This window comes from Podarcis tiliguerta (genome assembly GCF_965153285.1).
Source record: "Podarcis tiliguerta genome assembly, chromosome: 6".
Taxonomy (NCBI): domain Eukaryota; kingdom Metazoa; phylum Chordata; class Lepidosauria; order Squamata; family Lacertidae; genus Podarcis; species Podarcis tiliguerta.
The window spans coordinates 1,977,951-1,991,546 of record NC_139539.1 but is presented as its reverse complement, the minus strand read 5'-3'; the positions used below and the strand labels follow the sequence as shown (position 1 = coordinate 1,991,546).

At 45.8% G+C, this 13,596-nt stretch overlaps 1 protein-coding gene across 2 annotated transcripts in view; it reads left to right on the top strand.

The window, feature by feature from the left end:
- Positions 1-13,596, top strand: part of TGM2 (transglutaminase 2) — a 69,974-nt gene that overhangs the window by 22,986 nt on the left and 33,392 nt on the right. For both annotated transcript variants that reach the window (XM_083447408.1, XM_083447409.1), the window contains one exon: positions 8,238-8,480. In XM_083447408.1, coding sequence (XP_083303534.1) covers positions 8,238-8,480 — 243 coding nt within the window. The remainder of the gene's footprint in view (positions 1-8,237; positions 8,481-13,596) is intronic.

The following is a 13,596-nucleotide window of genomic DNA, read 5'->3' as shown; positions in this document are numbered from 1 at the left end:
TGGGCTCAGAGCGGCTAACAGCAATAAAAGTAACACAGCACTCTAAAATCATTTCATTATAAAATCAATTTAGAGTCAAATTAATGGCAACCATTGGGCTAGAGTACTATGAGGATTACTAAATGAGGGGGTCAGACTGTGCCTTGGCCAAAGGCCTGGTGGAACAGCTCTGTCTTGCAGGCCCTGCGGAAAGATGTCAAGTCCCGCAGGGCCCTGGTCTCTGGTGACAGAGTGTTCCACCGGATTGGGGCCATGGCCGAAAAAGCCCTGGCTCTGATTGGGGCCAGCCTAACCTCCCTGTGGCCCAGGACCTCCAAGATGTTTTTGTTTGAAGACCATAAGGTCCTCCGTGAGACATACCAGGAGAGGCGGTGCTGTAGGTACGAGGGTCCTAGGCCGTATAGGGCTTTAAAGGTTAAAACCAGCACCTTAAACCTGATCCTGTACTCCACCGGGAGCCAGTGCGGCTGGTATAGCACTGGGTGAATGTGATCTCGCAGCGAAGACCCCATAAGGAGTCTCGCTGCGGCATTCTGCACCTGCTGGAGTTTCTGGGTCAGTCTCAAGGGCAGCCCTGCGTAGAGCGAGTTACAATAATCAAGTCTGGAGGTGACTGTCACATGGATCTAGTCCACTATCCTTTTCTCATTGGGCCAACCAGTTGCCACAGTCAGAGGCAGCGATGTTCCTGAATCCCAGTTGCTGTAAATTTCAGGAAGTGGAGAGTGTTGCTCTTGTGCTCGAATCCTGGTTCGCCACAGGCATCTGCATGGCCGCTGTGAGAACAGCATGCTGGACTAGATGGGATGCTGGCCTGATCCACCTTATGTTCTTATGAATTAAGTACAAAATAGCTTCTTCTCCTGGGCTTTGCTTGTGCAGCCAGAGCCCTAGAACAAAGGCGCCCCTGGGCATGCGCAAAATGTGCTCCTTTTGACCTATGATAACAGAAAGGCTGTTTTTTTTATGAAGAGGGGCTACACTTGTGACTTGCTTGCAACAAGCCTCCCAGATATTATCACAGCAACAGGTGTGGGTTCAACTCATCCACCCACGTTTCTCAGGGCGATCCGTCCTGTGACAAGCAAAGCTGGGGCAAGGCAGGTGCCCTAAGAACGCAGCGTCCAGAGTTTTCCTCCATTTCGGTTGGACCTGTGTAGGAGAACATCCTGGTGGATCATACAGTCATAGAGTTGGAAGATACCTTTACTCCAACCTCTGCAGTGCAGGGATCTCAGCTAAAGAATCCATGAGACATGGCCACCCAACCTCTGCTTGAAAATCTCCAAAGAAGGAAGGTCCACCACCTCCCGAGGGAGACCGTTCCACTGCCAAACAGCTCTTACGGTTCTTCCTAATGTTGAGTCCGAATCTCCTTTCTTGTAACTTGAAGCCATTTGTTTGAGTCCTGCCCTCCAGAGCAGCATACGTAAAACAACCCTGCTCCATCTTCCATATGAGAGCCCTTAAGATAATTGAAGATGGCTATTGTATCTCCAGGCTAAACATACCCAATTCCCTCGACTGTTCCTCATCTGGCTTGGTTTCCAGACCCTTGATCATCTCGGTCGCCCTCCTCTGCACACCTTCCAGCTTGTCAACCTTCTTCTCAAATTGTGGCGCCCAGAACTGGACACTGTATTCTAGGTGTAGTCTGACCCAGGCAGAATAGGATGGTCCTATTAAAGGTAAAGGGACCCCTGACAGTTAAGTCCAGTTGCGGTTGACTTGGGGGTTGCGCCGCTCATCTCACTCTATAGGCCGAGGGAGCCGGCGTTTGTCCACAGTTTTTCTGGGTCATGTGGCCAGCATGACTAAGCTGCTTCTGGCGAACCAGAGCAGCGCACGGAAACAGCGTTTACCTTCCCGCCGGAGCTGTACCTATTTATCTACTTGCACTTTGACGTGCTTTCGAACTGCTAGGTTGGCAGGAGCAGGGACCGAGCAACGGGAGCTCACCCTGTCACGGGGATTCGAACCGCTGACCTTCTGATCAGCAAGTCCCAGGCTCTGTGGTTTAACCCACAGCGCCACCCGCGTCCCTTCCTATTAAAGGTAAAGGGTCCTATTCCTGAATCTCATTTCTTGCCATTGGAATCCCTTGGATTGGGTCCTGCCCTCCAGAGCAGGAGAAAACCAGCTTGCTCCATCTTCCATGGGACAGTCCTTCAGAGATTTGAAGATGGCTCTCCTCTCACCTGACAGCCTTCTGCCCCGAACGATGAGGCCGCCAGAGAAGACCTGACCTCGGGATAAGGGACCTTTGTGAGAAAGATGAGGCTCCAACCCACGCCCTGATGTTTCGGCCCACCCTTCCCAGAGCAAAGTGTACCAGTCTGGATTTATCCACCCAGGTGGTGAAAGGCCCTTTGTCTCTCCCCCATGCCAGACCTGAGGTTCCAGGAAGTCTAGGCAGCGAGAGGCTGACCCGAGGGCCTCCTCCACCTCGCTCTGCAAAGAGAAGGTCTTGTTGATGAGCCACCGGGGGTGGGATGGTCCGGCCTGTTGTGAGGCCGCAGGGTTGCGCATAAACAGATCCTGTGGATGTTTCCGATGGAGAAGGGCCTTGAGTTCCCCCACCCTGTAATTCTCTGCATTTGTCCGAGGGAGGAAGAACACAGTGAGCTTGTTTGGGAAGAAGGCGGAGGAGAAACAGCTACTCCTGTTCCCCGGGGGGCTGAGTAATGGCTCCGGCGACTCAAGGAAGCCGTAGCCTAGCCTTGTTCTCACGCTTGAGTGTCCCAGCAGGATCACACAGACACACAGACACACACACCGCCCTGCTCCAAGGAGAGAGGGCAAGCAGGCTGCACACACCATTGTGAGCTCATGTGTATTTTCGCACACAGACTCCAACTCCGTCCACAACTAGGGTGGGGGTGAGGAGCAACGCAGGAGACTAGGACTTCACTGGAGGCTTTTCAGCAGAGGCTGGGTGTCCTTCTGTTGGGCATTCTTGAACTGGGAGTCCTGCAATGCAAGGAGGTTGGACTAGATGACCCTTAGGGTCCCTCCCAACCCCCCCTGCCGTTCTATGATCCACTGACCTCATAAGGTGGTGGACTCTCCTTCCTGGGAGGTGTTGAAGCAGAGGTTGGGTGGCCGGCTGTCAGGGATTCCCTGGCTGCCATTCCTGCTTTGCGATGGGGGGGTCTAGAGGACCTTTGGGTGCCCCTTCCAATTCTACCGTTCTATGATCTTTCATATGAAGCTACAATGTCCCTCAGCTCCCAGGATGCCCAGAGCTAGAGGGGACATTCGAACCAGGGGGCAGCTGTCCAAAGTCCGTTTAGGGGGCCCGGCAGTCAATTTAATCTGGCCCCATAGTAGTATATGTCCTGGGGTAAAATCCTAAATAAACAACTTTGGGGTCAAATTATAAAAAAAGCTCAACAACTTCAGCAGCTTTGGTCGGCCCTCATGCATGTTCACATCATCACATCTGGCCCTCTTTGACCCAAATCTGGCCCTCTGGCCCAACCTTCGCCAACCTGGTGCCCTCAAGATCTTTTGGACAAGGGCTCATGCTGGCTGGAGCTGATGGGAGCTGTAGCACCTGAGTGGCACCTGAGCAACGGGGTGTCAGGAGGTAGACACAGAAGACCTGGGGCCCATCAGGAAATGCCAGGGCCACCCCTACAAGTGCCTCTGCTCCAAGGCCCTTCTGTGGCACAAACTGCCCAAAATTCCTGCATTGCAGGGGGTCGGACTAGATGTCCCTTGAGGGTCCCTCCCTTCAGCCCTGCAGTTCTCAGATTCTGAGTTTAGCAGACAGTCAGGAGCGGAAGTCTGTGACCAGCCCTGGCACTCCGTGAAAGCTGTGAATCATCATGGGCAGACGGGCGGGGAGGGCGGGCGTGAAGCATGAGTGTGCAGTTCACCCCTTGCCGAACCCTCCGTCTCGGGTGGAGCCTCGGAAGACGGCAGAGCCTCTTTTTGCAAGGCTCCCTGTCGCTTGTGGGCTGCGCCTGGACGGAAGCAAAAGGGAGCCCTGTCTTCGGGGCATCTTGCCTTCTGACCACTGGCCAGTGGAAGTTTACAGCCATCCCTCAAAACAACCTGGCTATTTAAGGGCAGCCAGTGCAGGCTTTCCAGTACATAGTCCAGTGGGTCACCCCCAAGGGCTTGTCTCAACCACAGCACAATCATGGCACGCAGAATGTTGCAGCACAGTTGCTGACAGGGGAGTGCTATAGAGGATGGAGTATTATTATTATTATTATTATTATTATTATTATTATTAGCCCCCATCAGCATATAAGGCCTGTGCTCATAGATCTGCACCGGTTGCTGATATGCTCCCAAGTCAAGTTCAAGAAGTTAACTGTTCACATATAAATTGTGGGAACTAAGATTTCAGTTCTGAAAAACGAATTAGCCGAATGTCACATTTCCTGTGATAATTTCTGGAAGTTAATAAAGGTTGGTTTATTTAGCAATTGTATTTAATTTCAGAGCTTATGTGAAAGCTAGAGACCGGGCAGTTTAACCCATTTGTTTGTTCCCATTCCCCTCACAAAAAATACGAAAGACACACTTTTAAAGATTAAATAACTTTTCCTCATGGTGTCCTTGCACTTGTTAGATTAAATGCATATGTACAAGGCAGGCAGGTCTTACTTATCTTAGTAATGCACTGCAGAGATTTATCACTGAGGCTAAAACTCCAACAGACTTTCATTAACTCGGAGGCTGGCAGCAGCAAAACAGAACAAACCTACTGATCAGCTGCTCTAGCAACACAAAAAAGGCTATAATTAACTGCCATAACTGTGCCAACTTATGCAACCGCCTTGGGCACAAGGTATAGGATTGTCACAAGGTTCTTTCTTAAAACGTTGCAGCCCTTGTGAGTATCAACCTTTGACTTTGGAAGCTCCTATCCCATATAAATCCCTTCACAATTTGGGACCAGTTTACCCTTCCCCATATGCACCTATCTGACCTCTTCAAACTGTTGCAGCTGCACCTATTCCAACAGAATATTAAAAGCTTCCCTAAACAAGGCTGCCTTGAGATGTCTTCTAAAAGTCTGGTCATTGTTCTTCTCTTTGACATCTGGTGGGAGGGCGTTCCACAGGGCGGGCGCCACCACCGAGAAGGCCCTCTGCCTGGTTCCCTGTAACTTGGCATCTCACAGCGAGGCAACCGCCAGAAGGCCCTCGGTGCTGGACCTCAGTGTCCGGGCAGAATGATGGGGGTGGAGACACTCCTTCAGGTATACAAGACCGAGGCCATTTAGGGCTTTAAAGGTCAGCACCAACACTTTGAATTGTGCTCAGAAACGTACTGGGAGCCAATGCAGATCTCTCAGGACCGGTTTTATGTGGTCTCGGCGGCCGCTCCCAGTCACCAGTCTAGCTGCCGCATTCTGGATTAATTGCAGTTTCCGGGTCACCTTCAAAGGTAGCCCCACGTAGAGCGCATTGCAGTAGTCCAAGTGGGAGATAACCAGAGCATGCACCACTCTGGCAAGACAGTCTGCGGGCAGGTAGGGTCTTAGCCAGATGGAGCTGGTAGACAGCTGCCCTGGACACAGAATTAATTTGCGCTCCACGGACAGCTGTGAGTCCAGAATGACTCCCAGGCTGCACACCTGGTCCTTCAGGGGCACAGTTACCCCATTCAGGACCAGGGAGTCCCGTTCCACATTTGCAAGGAACTGATATTTTAGTGAAGCAGCCCCTCTTGACATCTGTCAGGTACCTTCACTGCCCGCTTTCCAGCATCTGCTGAAAACATGCTTGCTTAGATAAACCTATCCAGATGTTTAGGAAGTTAGTGCAAGTTTTAATCTGCTCTTAGTCAATTGTTCTTTTAACTTTTTGCATGCCTCGAATTTTTCTTAGACATCTTTTAACTTTTCGCAAACTACTGTGAGGTGTGTGGGCTTTTTTTGCAATCCCAGCGGCTTATACCTTTTATAAATCGCGTGGGATAATAAATGCCTCGCTGCCTTGAAAACGTGGACACTGCCGGTTATGGGACACAGGGCTCCCACATTGCATAAAAGGCGTCTGTCTGGAGGTTTTCATCCTTGTCCGAATTTCACCTTGTTAACTTGTGCTGGGGAGGAAGAGATGGCGAGGGAATCGCCTTACATGGCAAGATGCTCCCTTGCTGGTTCTCAGATTTATGGGCTTGTGGGATTGCCGGAGCAAAACCGCCGGCGGGGTGAGGCCACCCGAAATGTGTGCATTGGTTCAGGAGTCTATTTATTGACACGGAATGACGAGGGACGGGGCTGGTGCACAAAGCACAGCTTTGATAAATCTGCTCCGCCAAGGACGCCTCTCCTTTGCTGGCCTTGTCCAGTCCTGCATCAGCCCCTGTTCCTGTTGTCTCTTAGCGGTGGAACAGCTTGCAACCTCGGTGGCTGGGGGCGTGATCCTGTGACCCTCAGGAGACGCAGCTCAGGTAGCCTCATCAGTCATGGGGAAAACCTTCTCCTGCCTAAGCAGCCACACCCTGGAAAAAATGCTGGAAATAAACCCTCTCCAATAAAGACTCTTCAAAGGAACAAACCTCGCAGTCCATCCACACTTTTCCTGCTCTGGAGACACAGGCCGTCTGTCAAGGTTTTGCCTTTTACGCCATTGGTCCCTGAATTCGGCTTTTTCCTCCCACCTGTGAAGCCAGCAGGGCGCGTTTCTCTGGGGCACTGCAACCCCACAGGCTTCAACTGGTCCAGCCCCTCTCTCCTTTTCTTTTAAAAAATAAATTTTTATTAGATTTTCCACCGTGATAACACAAACCACAAAGCAAGATGATACACAAAAACAGAAAAGAAAAAAAGAAAAAAGAAAGGGGGGTGGAAAGGGGGGAACAATAAACAGATAGACAATAATAACAAACTTACCGCAATACTTCACAAATCCAACCTTTTAAACATCTTGGTTGACTTCCTCAAATCCCTCCCTTCTGAGTTTCCTTGTAATTAAAAGTAACAGCTTTCGAATATCATTATTAAACTAAAACAGTTTCCAGTTATAGTTCATCTTATTCACTTTTCTTAACATTCTGAATCCCATTTATTTACCATAATTATAACTTAATTTAATCCTAGGCCTATTTGTTTCTTTCAAGTAATTTCTATTTTTTTATATTACAATATTTATTCCAATAGTCCTTGAATTTCCTCCAGTCCTCTTGAAACTCCTCTTCTTTCTGGTCGCGGATTCTTCCAGTCAGGTCAGCTAGTTTCGGAGCTAACCAACCCCTCTTTCCAGGGAAATGTGGGAACTGTAGTTCCGTGAGGTGGATCGGAGTCTCCAAATAACTCCCACCACCCTTGGCAAACTACCATCTTACCATTAGAAAGTAGTTTGTGTTTAGTTGCAATCTCCTTTCACAAATCATGGAACGGTAGAATGGTCGACTTGGACAGGGACCTTCAAGAGTCATCTAGTCCAACCCCTTGGCAAACTACAGTTCCCATGATTCTTTGGGGGGAATCCTATCTGTTAAAAGTGGCATAAAACTGCTAAAAATGTACCATGTGGGAGAGGTTCTGCTTGCTTTGGGTCTGATGGCTGATGGCTTTTAAACTGGGAGTGGCTAAGGTCGTCCGTTTCACAGCTGAGCAGCTCTTACCACCAGAAAGTTGTTTCCGGTGTTTAATGGAATCTCCTTTCACAAAATCATAGAACTGTAGGATGGTCGATTTGAAAGGGACCCCCAGGAGTCATCTAGAATCAATTTGATTCCCTCCCCCTCTTCTTTTTTCCTTTCTCCTTCTGTGATGGAACTCCTATTTGGGGACTTCCCTGGCTTTTTTCTGGCCCACATAGGACCAGTCTGGAAAGTTAGCCTTGGTGAAAACTTGACGCTTTCATCCCCCCCAAAGTTTTTGATTTGAGTTTCCATTGAAACGAGGCTGCATTTTAATATTTTAATGTTGTATTTTAATCTTGTTTTTAAATTGTATTTCAATCAGTTTGTTTTTATATCGGGTGTTAGCCGCCCTGAGCCCGGTCTTGGCTGGGGAGGGTGGGGTATAAATAAAATGTATTATTATTATTTATTATTATTAGTCCAGCCCCCTGCAATGCAAGAATCTCAGCTCAAGCATCTCTGACAGATGGCCATCCAACCTCTGCTTAAAATCGCCCAAGGAAGGAGCGTCCGTTCCACTGCAAAGCGGCTTTTGCTGTCTGGCTCCTGCGTTCTGCACCATATCTCTAGTTCATGCGCAGAGAGCTCTGACAACCGGCCTGTTTTGCTTCCTCCTCCTGCAGGCCCCTGCCCCATCGAGACTTCGGGGACCAGATCTCTCTTTCCCCTTTCCTGCTCCCTGGAAGAGGCTGTCTGGAGCTCAGCCGTGGAATGCCAGGAGGGGACCTCTCTGACTGTGTCCATCTCCTCCCCTCCTGACGCCCGCATCGGCCGCTACCGCCTGACCATGGACGCTGCCACTGACCACCAGGGCTCCAGCTTCAGCCTGGGCGAATTTGTCCTGCTCTTCAACCCTTGGTGCCCAGGTAGGTGATTGCAAGCCTTGGCAAGTGCTGAAGGAGCCTGCTTCATCACGGACGAATCTGGCTCAGTGCTCGCCAACCTTCCACCCTCCAGATGTTTTAGACTACAGCTCCCATTGACCTTGGTCAGCACCATCACACTGATGCTGCCGCCCCAAACATCTGGAGAAGGACACGAGGCTGGCAAAGACCAGATTGCAGTGACCAGCAATGGACAAGGGTCTTTTTTTTTTTTTTATAATATTTTTTATTGCGTTTCTTTCCAAATTTTGTACATTGCAAACAACATACCTACAAATTTACAAGAAACCATTTTTTTTTTTTTTTTTTTTTAATATAACAAAACAATATAAATCAAAACAAAAAAGAGTCCTAACTTGGACTTCCCCACCCCTTCCGATTCTGCATTCTTTGTATTAACAATGTCAGCAATTTGTTACCTTATATCATACCTTATTGTAACTTTCACATGTTATGTATCCAAATTCAATATATTATGTCACCATTTTTATACCTTTGAAAATAAACGTAACATGTTCAATTCATATTGTCTCCTTTTCTCTTTGCTCACTTAATTTACTGTTTACTTAATCGTAGTTGCTAAAGCATATCCTTTCCAAATCATGCACAATCTTAAGATTCATACAGCTTATAATACTTTTGCAAATAATCTTTAAATTTTTTCCAGTCCACCTCAATTGTTTCTACATCCACATCTCGGATTCTGCCGGTCAATTCAGCTATCTCCATGTAATCCATCAACTGCGTCTGCCATTCCTCCAGCGTGGGTAGATCTTGTGTCTTCCAGTTCTTAGCGATGAGTATTCTTGCTGCTGTACTAGCATACATAAACAAAATTCTGTCCTTCTTTAACACTCTCTGGTCCACCATGCCCAACAGGAAGGCCTCTGGTTTCTTGGGAAAGGTATACCTAAATACCTTTTTCAACTCATTATAAATCATTTCCCAAAAGGTCTTAACCCTTGGGCAAGTCCACCAGAGGTGAAAGAAAGTCCCCTCTGCTTCTTTACACTTCCAACATTTATTGTCAGACAGGTGATGTATCTTAGCTAACTTGACTGGGGTCATGTACCACCGGTATATCATTTTCATAATGTTTTCCTTCAAGGCAGTACTTGCCGTGAATTTCATTCCGGTGTTCCATAACCTTTCCCAGTCTTCAAACATAATGTTGTGTCCAACATCCTGTGCCCATTTAATCATAGCAGATTTAACTATCTCATCCTGTGTATTCCACATAAGCAGCAAGTTATACATTCTAGATAACAGCTTTGTCTTTGGTTCTAACAATTCTGTCTCTAGTTTCGACTTTTCCACCTGGAATCCAACTTTTTTATCCATTTTGAAAACCTCTTGAATTTGAGCATAATGTAACCAATCTCGCACCTTGTTTTTTAATTTCTCCTGGCTCTGCAGCTTCCAATTGTCTCCAATTTTTTCAATTAGTTCCCAATATTTCGGCCAGTAGGCCTCCATATTGGGTCTTTTTCGGGCCTTGGCCTCCATTGGTGATAACCACCTCGGAGTTTTACTCTCTAGTAGGTCTTTATATTTCATCCAGACTGCAAAAATTGCTTTTCTGACAATGTGGCTTTTAAACAATTTATGTACTTTAACCTTGTCGTACCATAGGTATGCGTGCCAACCAAAAGCATTATCAAATCCTTCCAGATCTAGGACATCGGTGTTTTCCAACAAAAACCAATCTTTCAGCCAGCAGAAGGCTGCAGCCTCATAATACAACCTCAAGTCCGGCAGGGCAAACCCCCCTCTTTCTTTTGAATCTGTTAGTATTTTAAACTTTATTCGGGGCTTTTTGCCCTGCCAGATAAATCTAGATATGTCCTTCTGCCATTTTCCAAAACAGTCCACTCTGTCCACGATCTGCAAGGTTTGAAACAAAAATAACATTTTCGGCAACACATTCATTTTTATAGCTGCGATTCTTCCCAACAAGGAAAGTTTCAATCTTGACCAAATTTCTAAATCCCTTTTAACTTCCAACCAACATTTCTCATAATTGTCCTTAAATAAATTCAAATTTTTGGAGGACAAATAGATCCCTAGGTATTTCACTTTTTTTACCACATTCAATTCTGTTTCTCTCTGAAACCCCTCTGTTTCTGTAATTGTCAAATTCTTGGTCAACACCTTAGTTTTTTGTTTATTTAACTTAAATCCCGCCACCCGACCAAATTCAGATATAAGTTCAAGAACTCTTTTTGTACTGGGTTCTGGCTCCTGCAATGTCAAAACTAGGTCATCTGCAAATGCTTTCAGTTTATATTGTTTCACTCCGACCTCTATCCCTTGTACCAACCGGTCCTCTCTGATCATGTTCAATAGCACCTCCAGGACTGAAATAAATAACAGAGGGGATAGGGGGCACCCTTGTCGTGTCCCTTTCTCGATTCTAAATTCCTCCGTCACCACATTGTTCACTATTAATTTAGCCTTTTGTTCTGAATAGATTGCTTGTAATCCATTCTCAATCCCCCGTCCCACTCCCATCCCTTCCAAGTTCTTCTTCATAAACATCCAAGATATGTTGTCAAATGCTTTCTCCGCATCAATAAAGATTAACACCGCCCTTGTGTTCCTATTAGTCTGCAAAAGTTCCAAAATGTCAATGATGTTTCTGGTATTTTCATATAAGTGTCTACCAGGGAGAAAGCCTGCTTGGTCCTTATGAATTACTTCATTTAATACTTTTTTAAGTCTACTTGCCAAAATGTCTGCAAATATTTTGTAATCCACATTTAGGAGTGAGATGGGACGGTAGTTCTTGAGCTGAGTCTTTTCAGATTCTGACTTGGGTATCAATGTGATGAAGGCTTCTTTCCACGTTTCTGGTGCCCTCTTCCCCTCCATGATCTGATTGCATACCTCCAACAAGGGTTGTATCAAATAGTCCTTCAAAGTCTTGTAATATTTGGAGGTAAGCCCATCCGGGCCTGGAGATTTGCCTAGTTGCATATTCTGAATGGCACCTTCAATTTCCTGTGGAGTTATTGTAGAGTTCAAGATTAATTTTTTATCTTGAGTTATCTTTGATAATCCATTTGTCTTTAAAAATTGATCTATCTCTGATTCTTTCTGAGGCCCCTGTGCATACAGTTCTTTAAAATATCTGTGGAAGCACTTCCTGATTTCTTCTGGTTTCTGAATCATCCTTCCTTCAATCTCTAGATTTGTAACCGTGTTTAACTTTTGTCTTTTTTTCAGCTGCCATGCTAGCAGCTTTCCACATTTATTCGCTGATTCAAAGGATCTTTGCTTCATCTGTTTTATTTTCCATTCAATCTCCTGATTAATCAATTTTGAATATTCTGCTTGATGGAATTTAATTTCTCTCAGCACCTCCTTTGACTTTGGTTTAGTTCTCAATTTTTTCTCTCCTTGGTGTATTTTCTCCAATATTTTATCTTTCTTTCCGTTCCAGAATTTTTTCTTGATTGTATTCTGCTGTATCAGAAACCCTCTCATAACGGCTTTGCTTGCATCCCAGATCGTTCTTTTTTCTACTGTAGTATTCAAATTTATCTCAAAGTAGTCCTTTAGTGTTTTTTGGGCCTTTTTCACAATCTCTTGATCTCTTAATAATGTGTCATTCATTCTCCATCTGAAGGAACCGGATTGAGTTAGTCTAAATTCTATTTTCAAGGCGTTGTGGTCGGAGCATGTTTTTGGGCAGATTTCCACCTTTTTAGTCTTTGGTGCCAGCCCCCTGGAGGTCCAAATTTGGTCGATCCTTGACCAGGACAGATGGGCCTCAGAGAAGAAAGTTCCTTCTTTACCTAGGGGGTTCTTTGTCCTCCATATGTCAATCAAATCCAGATTGTCAGTCAGTTCAAAAAAAGTTTTAGGCAGTCTGCCATCTGATGTTAAATTCTGATTATGAGACTTATCCATGTGTGTAGACACCACTCCATTCATGTCTCCCACCAATATGATGTTAGCATAATCCAGATAGTCCAGCAGCGTCTCATGCAGCTTCTTGAAAAATTCTGATTTCCCGTCGTTTGGAGCATAAATTCCTAATATCAATATTCTTTCTCCTTGAGCTTGAATTTCAATTGCCAAAATTCTACCTTGTTCATCCTTGAATAAAAATTTAGGTGTCAGGCTCTCTTTAGCATAAATCACCACTCCTCTCTTCTTTACTTTGTCCGACGATATAAATTCTTGGCCTAATCTTTTATTAACTAAAACCTTTCTATGGAGCCTGGTCACATGAGTTTCTTGTAGGCAAATAATGTCCAATTGTTCTTTCTTCAATATGTGAAATAACCTCCTTCTTTTCTCCGGGGAATTTCCGCCATTAATATTCCAACTAAGTAGCCGCAGAGACATCCTGAACTATTCTGTCACACCTAGAGCGGTGTGTCTTCTTTCTCCTCTGGTTCCGAAGGTGCAGGCGTTGGTCCACCTGGGTTGGGTAAAGGCCAATTAGCTGCTGCTTGTTTTTGGAGATCTTCTCCGTGGTCGTGCAGGAACTTTTGCAGGTCCTCTGGTGATCTTATTTTAGCCTTCTTCTGTTTGTAAGTAAATGATAGTCCTTGTGGGAACTCCCACCTGTAAGGAATTATGTTAAGTCTCAACAATTTAGCCAATTCTGAATAGGTGGCTCTCAAATCCAATAACTGTTTGGGAATGTCTCGGTAAATTTCCACCCTTTTCTCTTGTATCACAATTGAGTTTTTAAAGTGTAGGCCTAGTATTTTGTCTCTCTCTTCCCTTGATCTCAAAGCTATTAAGCAGTCTCTGGATCTATCTTTTCTTACCAATCTTCCCAACCGAAAAGCCGATACAATTTTAAAGTCACTTTCTTCTTTTAGATCCCAGAACTTTGTAAACTCTGTTGTCAAGAGTCCAATCAAATCTTCTTGCTCAATTTCTGGGACTGCCCTCAGCCTGAGGTTAGTCTCCCGATTTTTCAATTCCACCAATGAGAGATAGGTTTGTTGGTCACCTATCTGTTTGTGTAGAGGTTTGACTTCCGCTTTAACTTCCTCAACCTCTTTTTTAGCCGATATTGCAATTTGAGCGGCTTCCCCTGCCAGTTTACGATTCTCTTCTGATGCTCCTTGCAATTTTT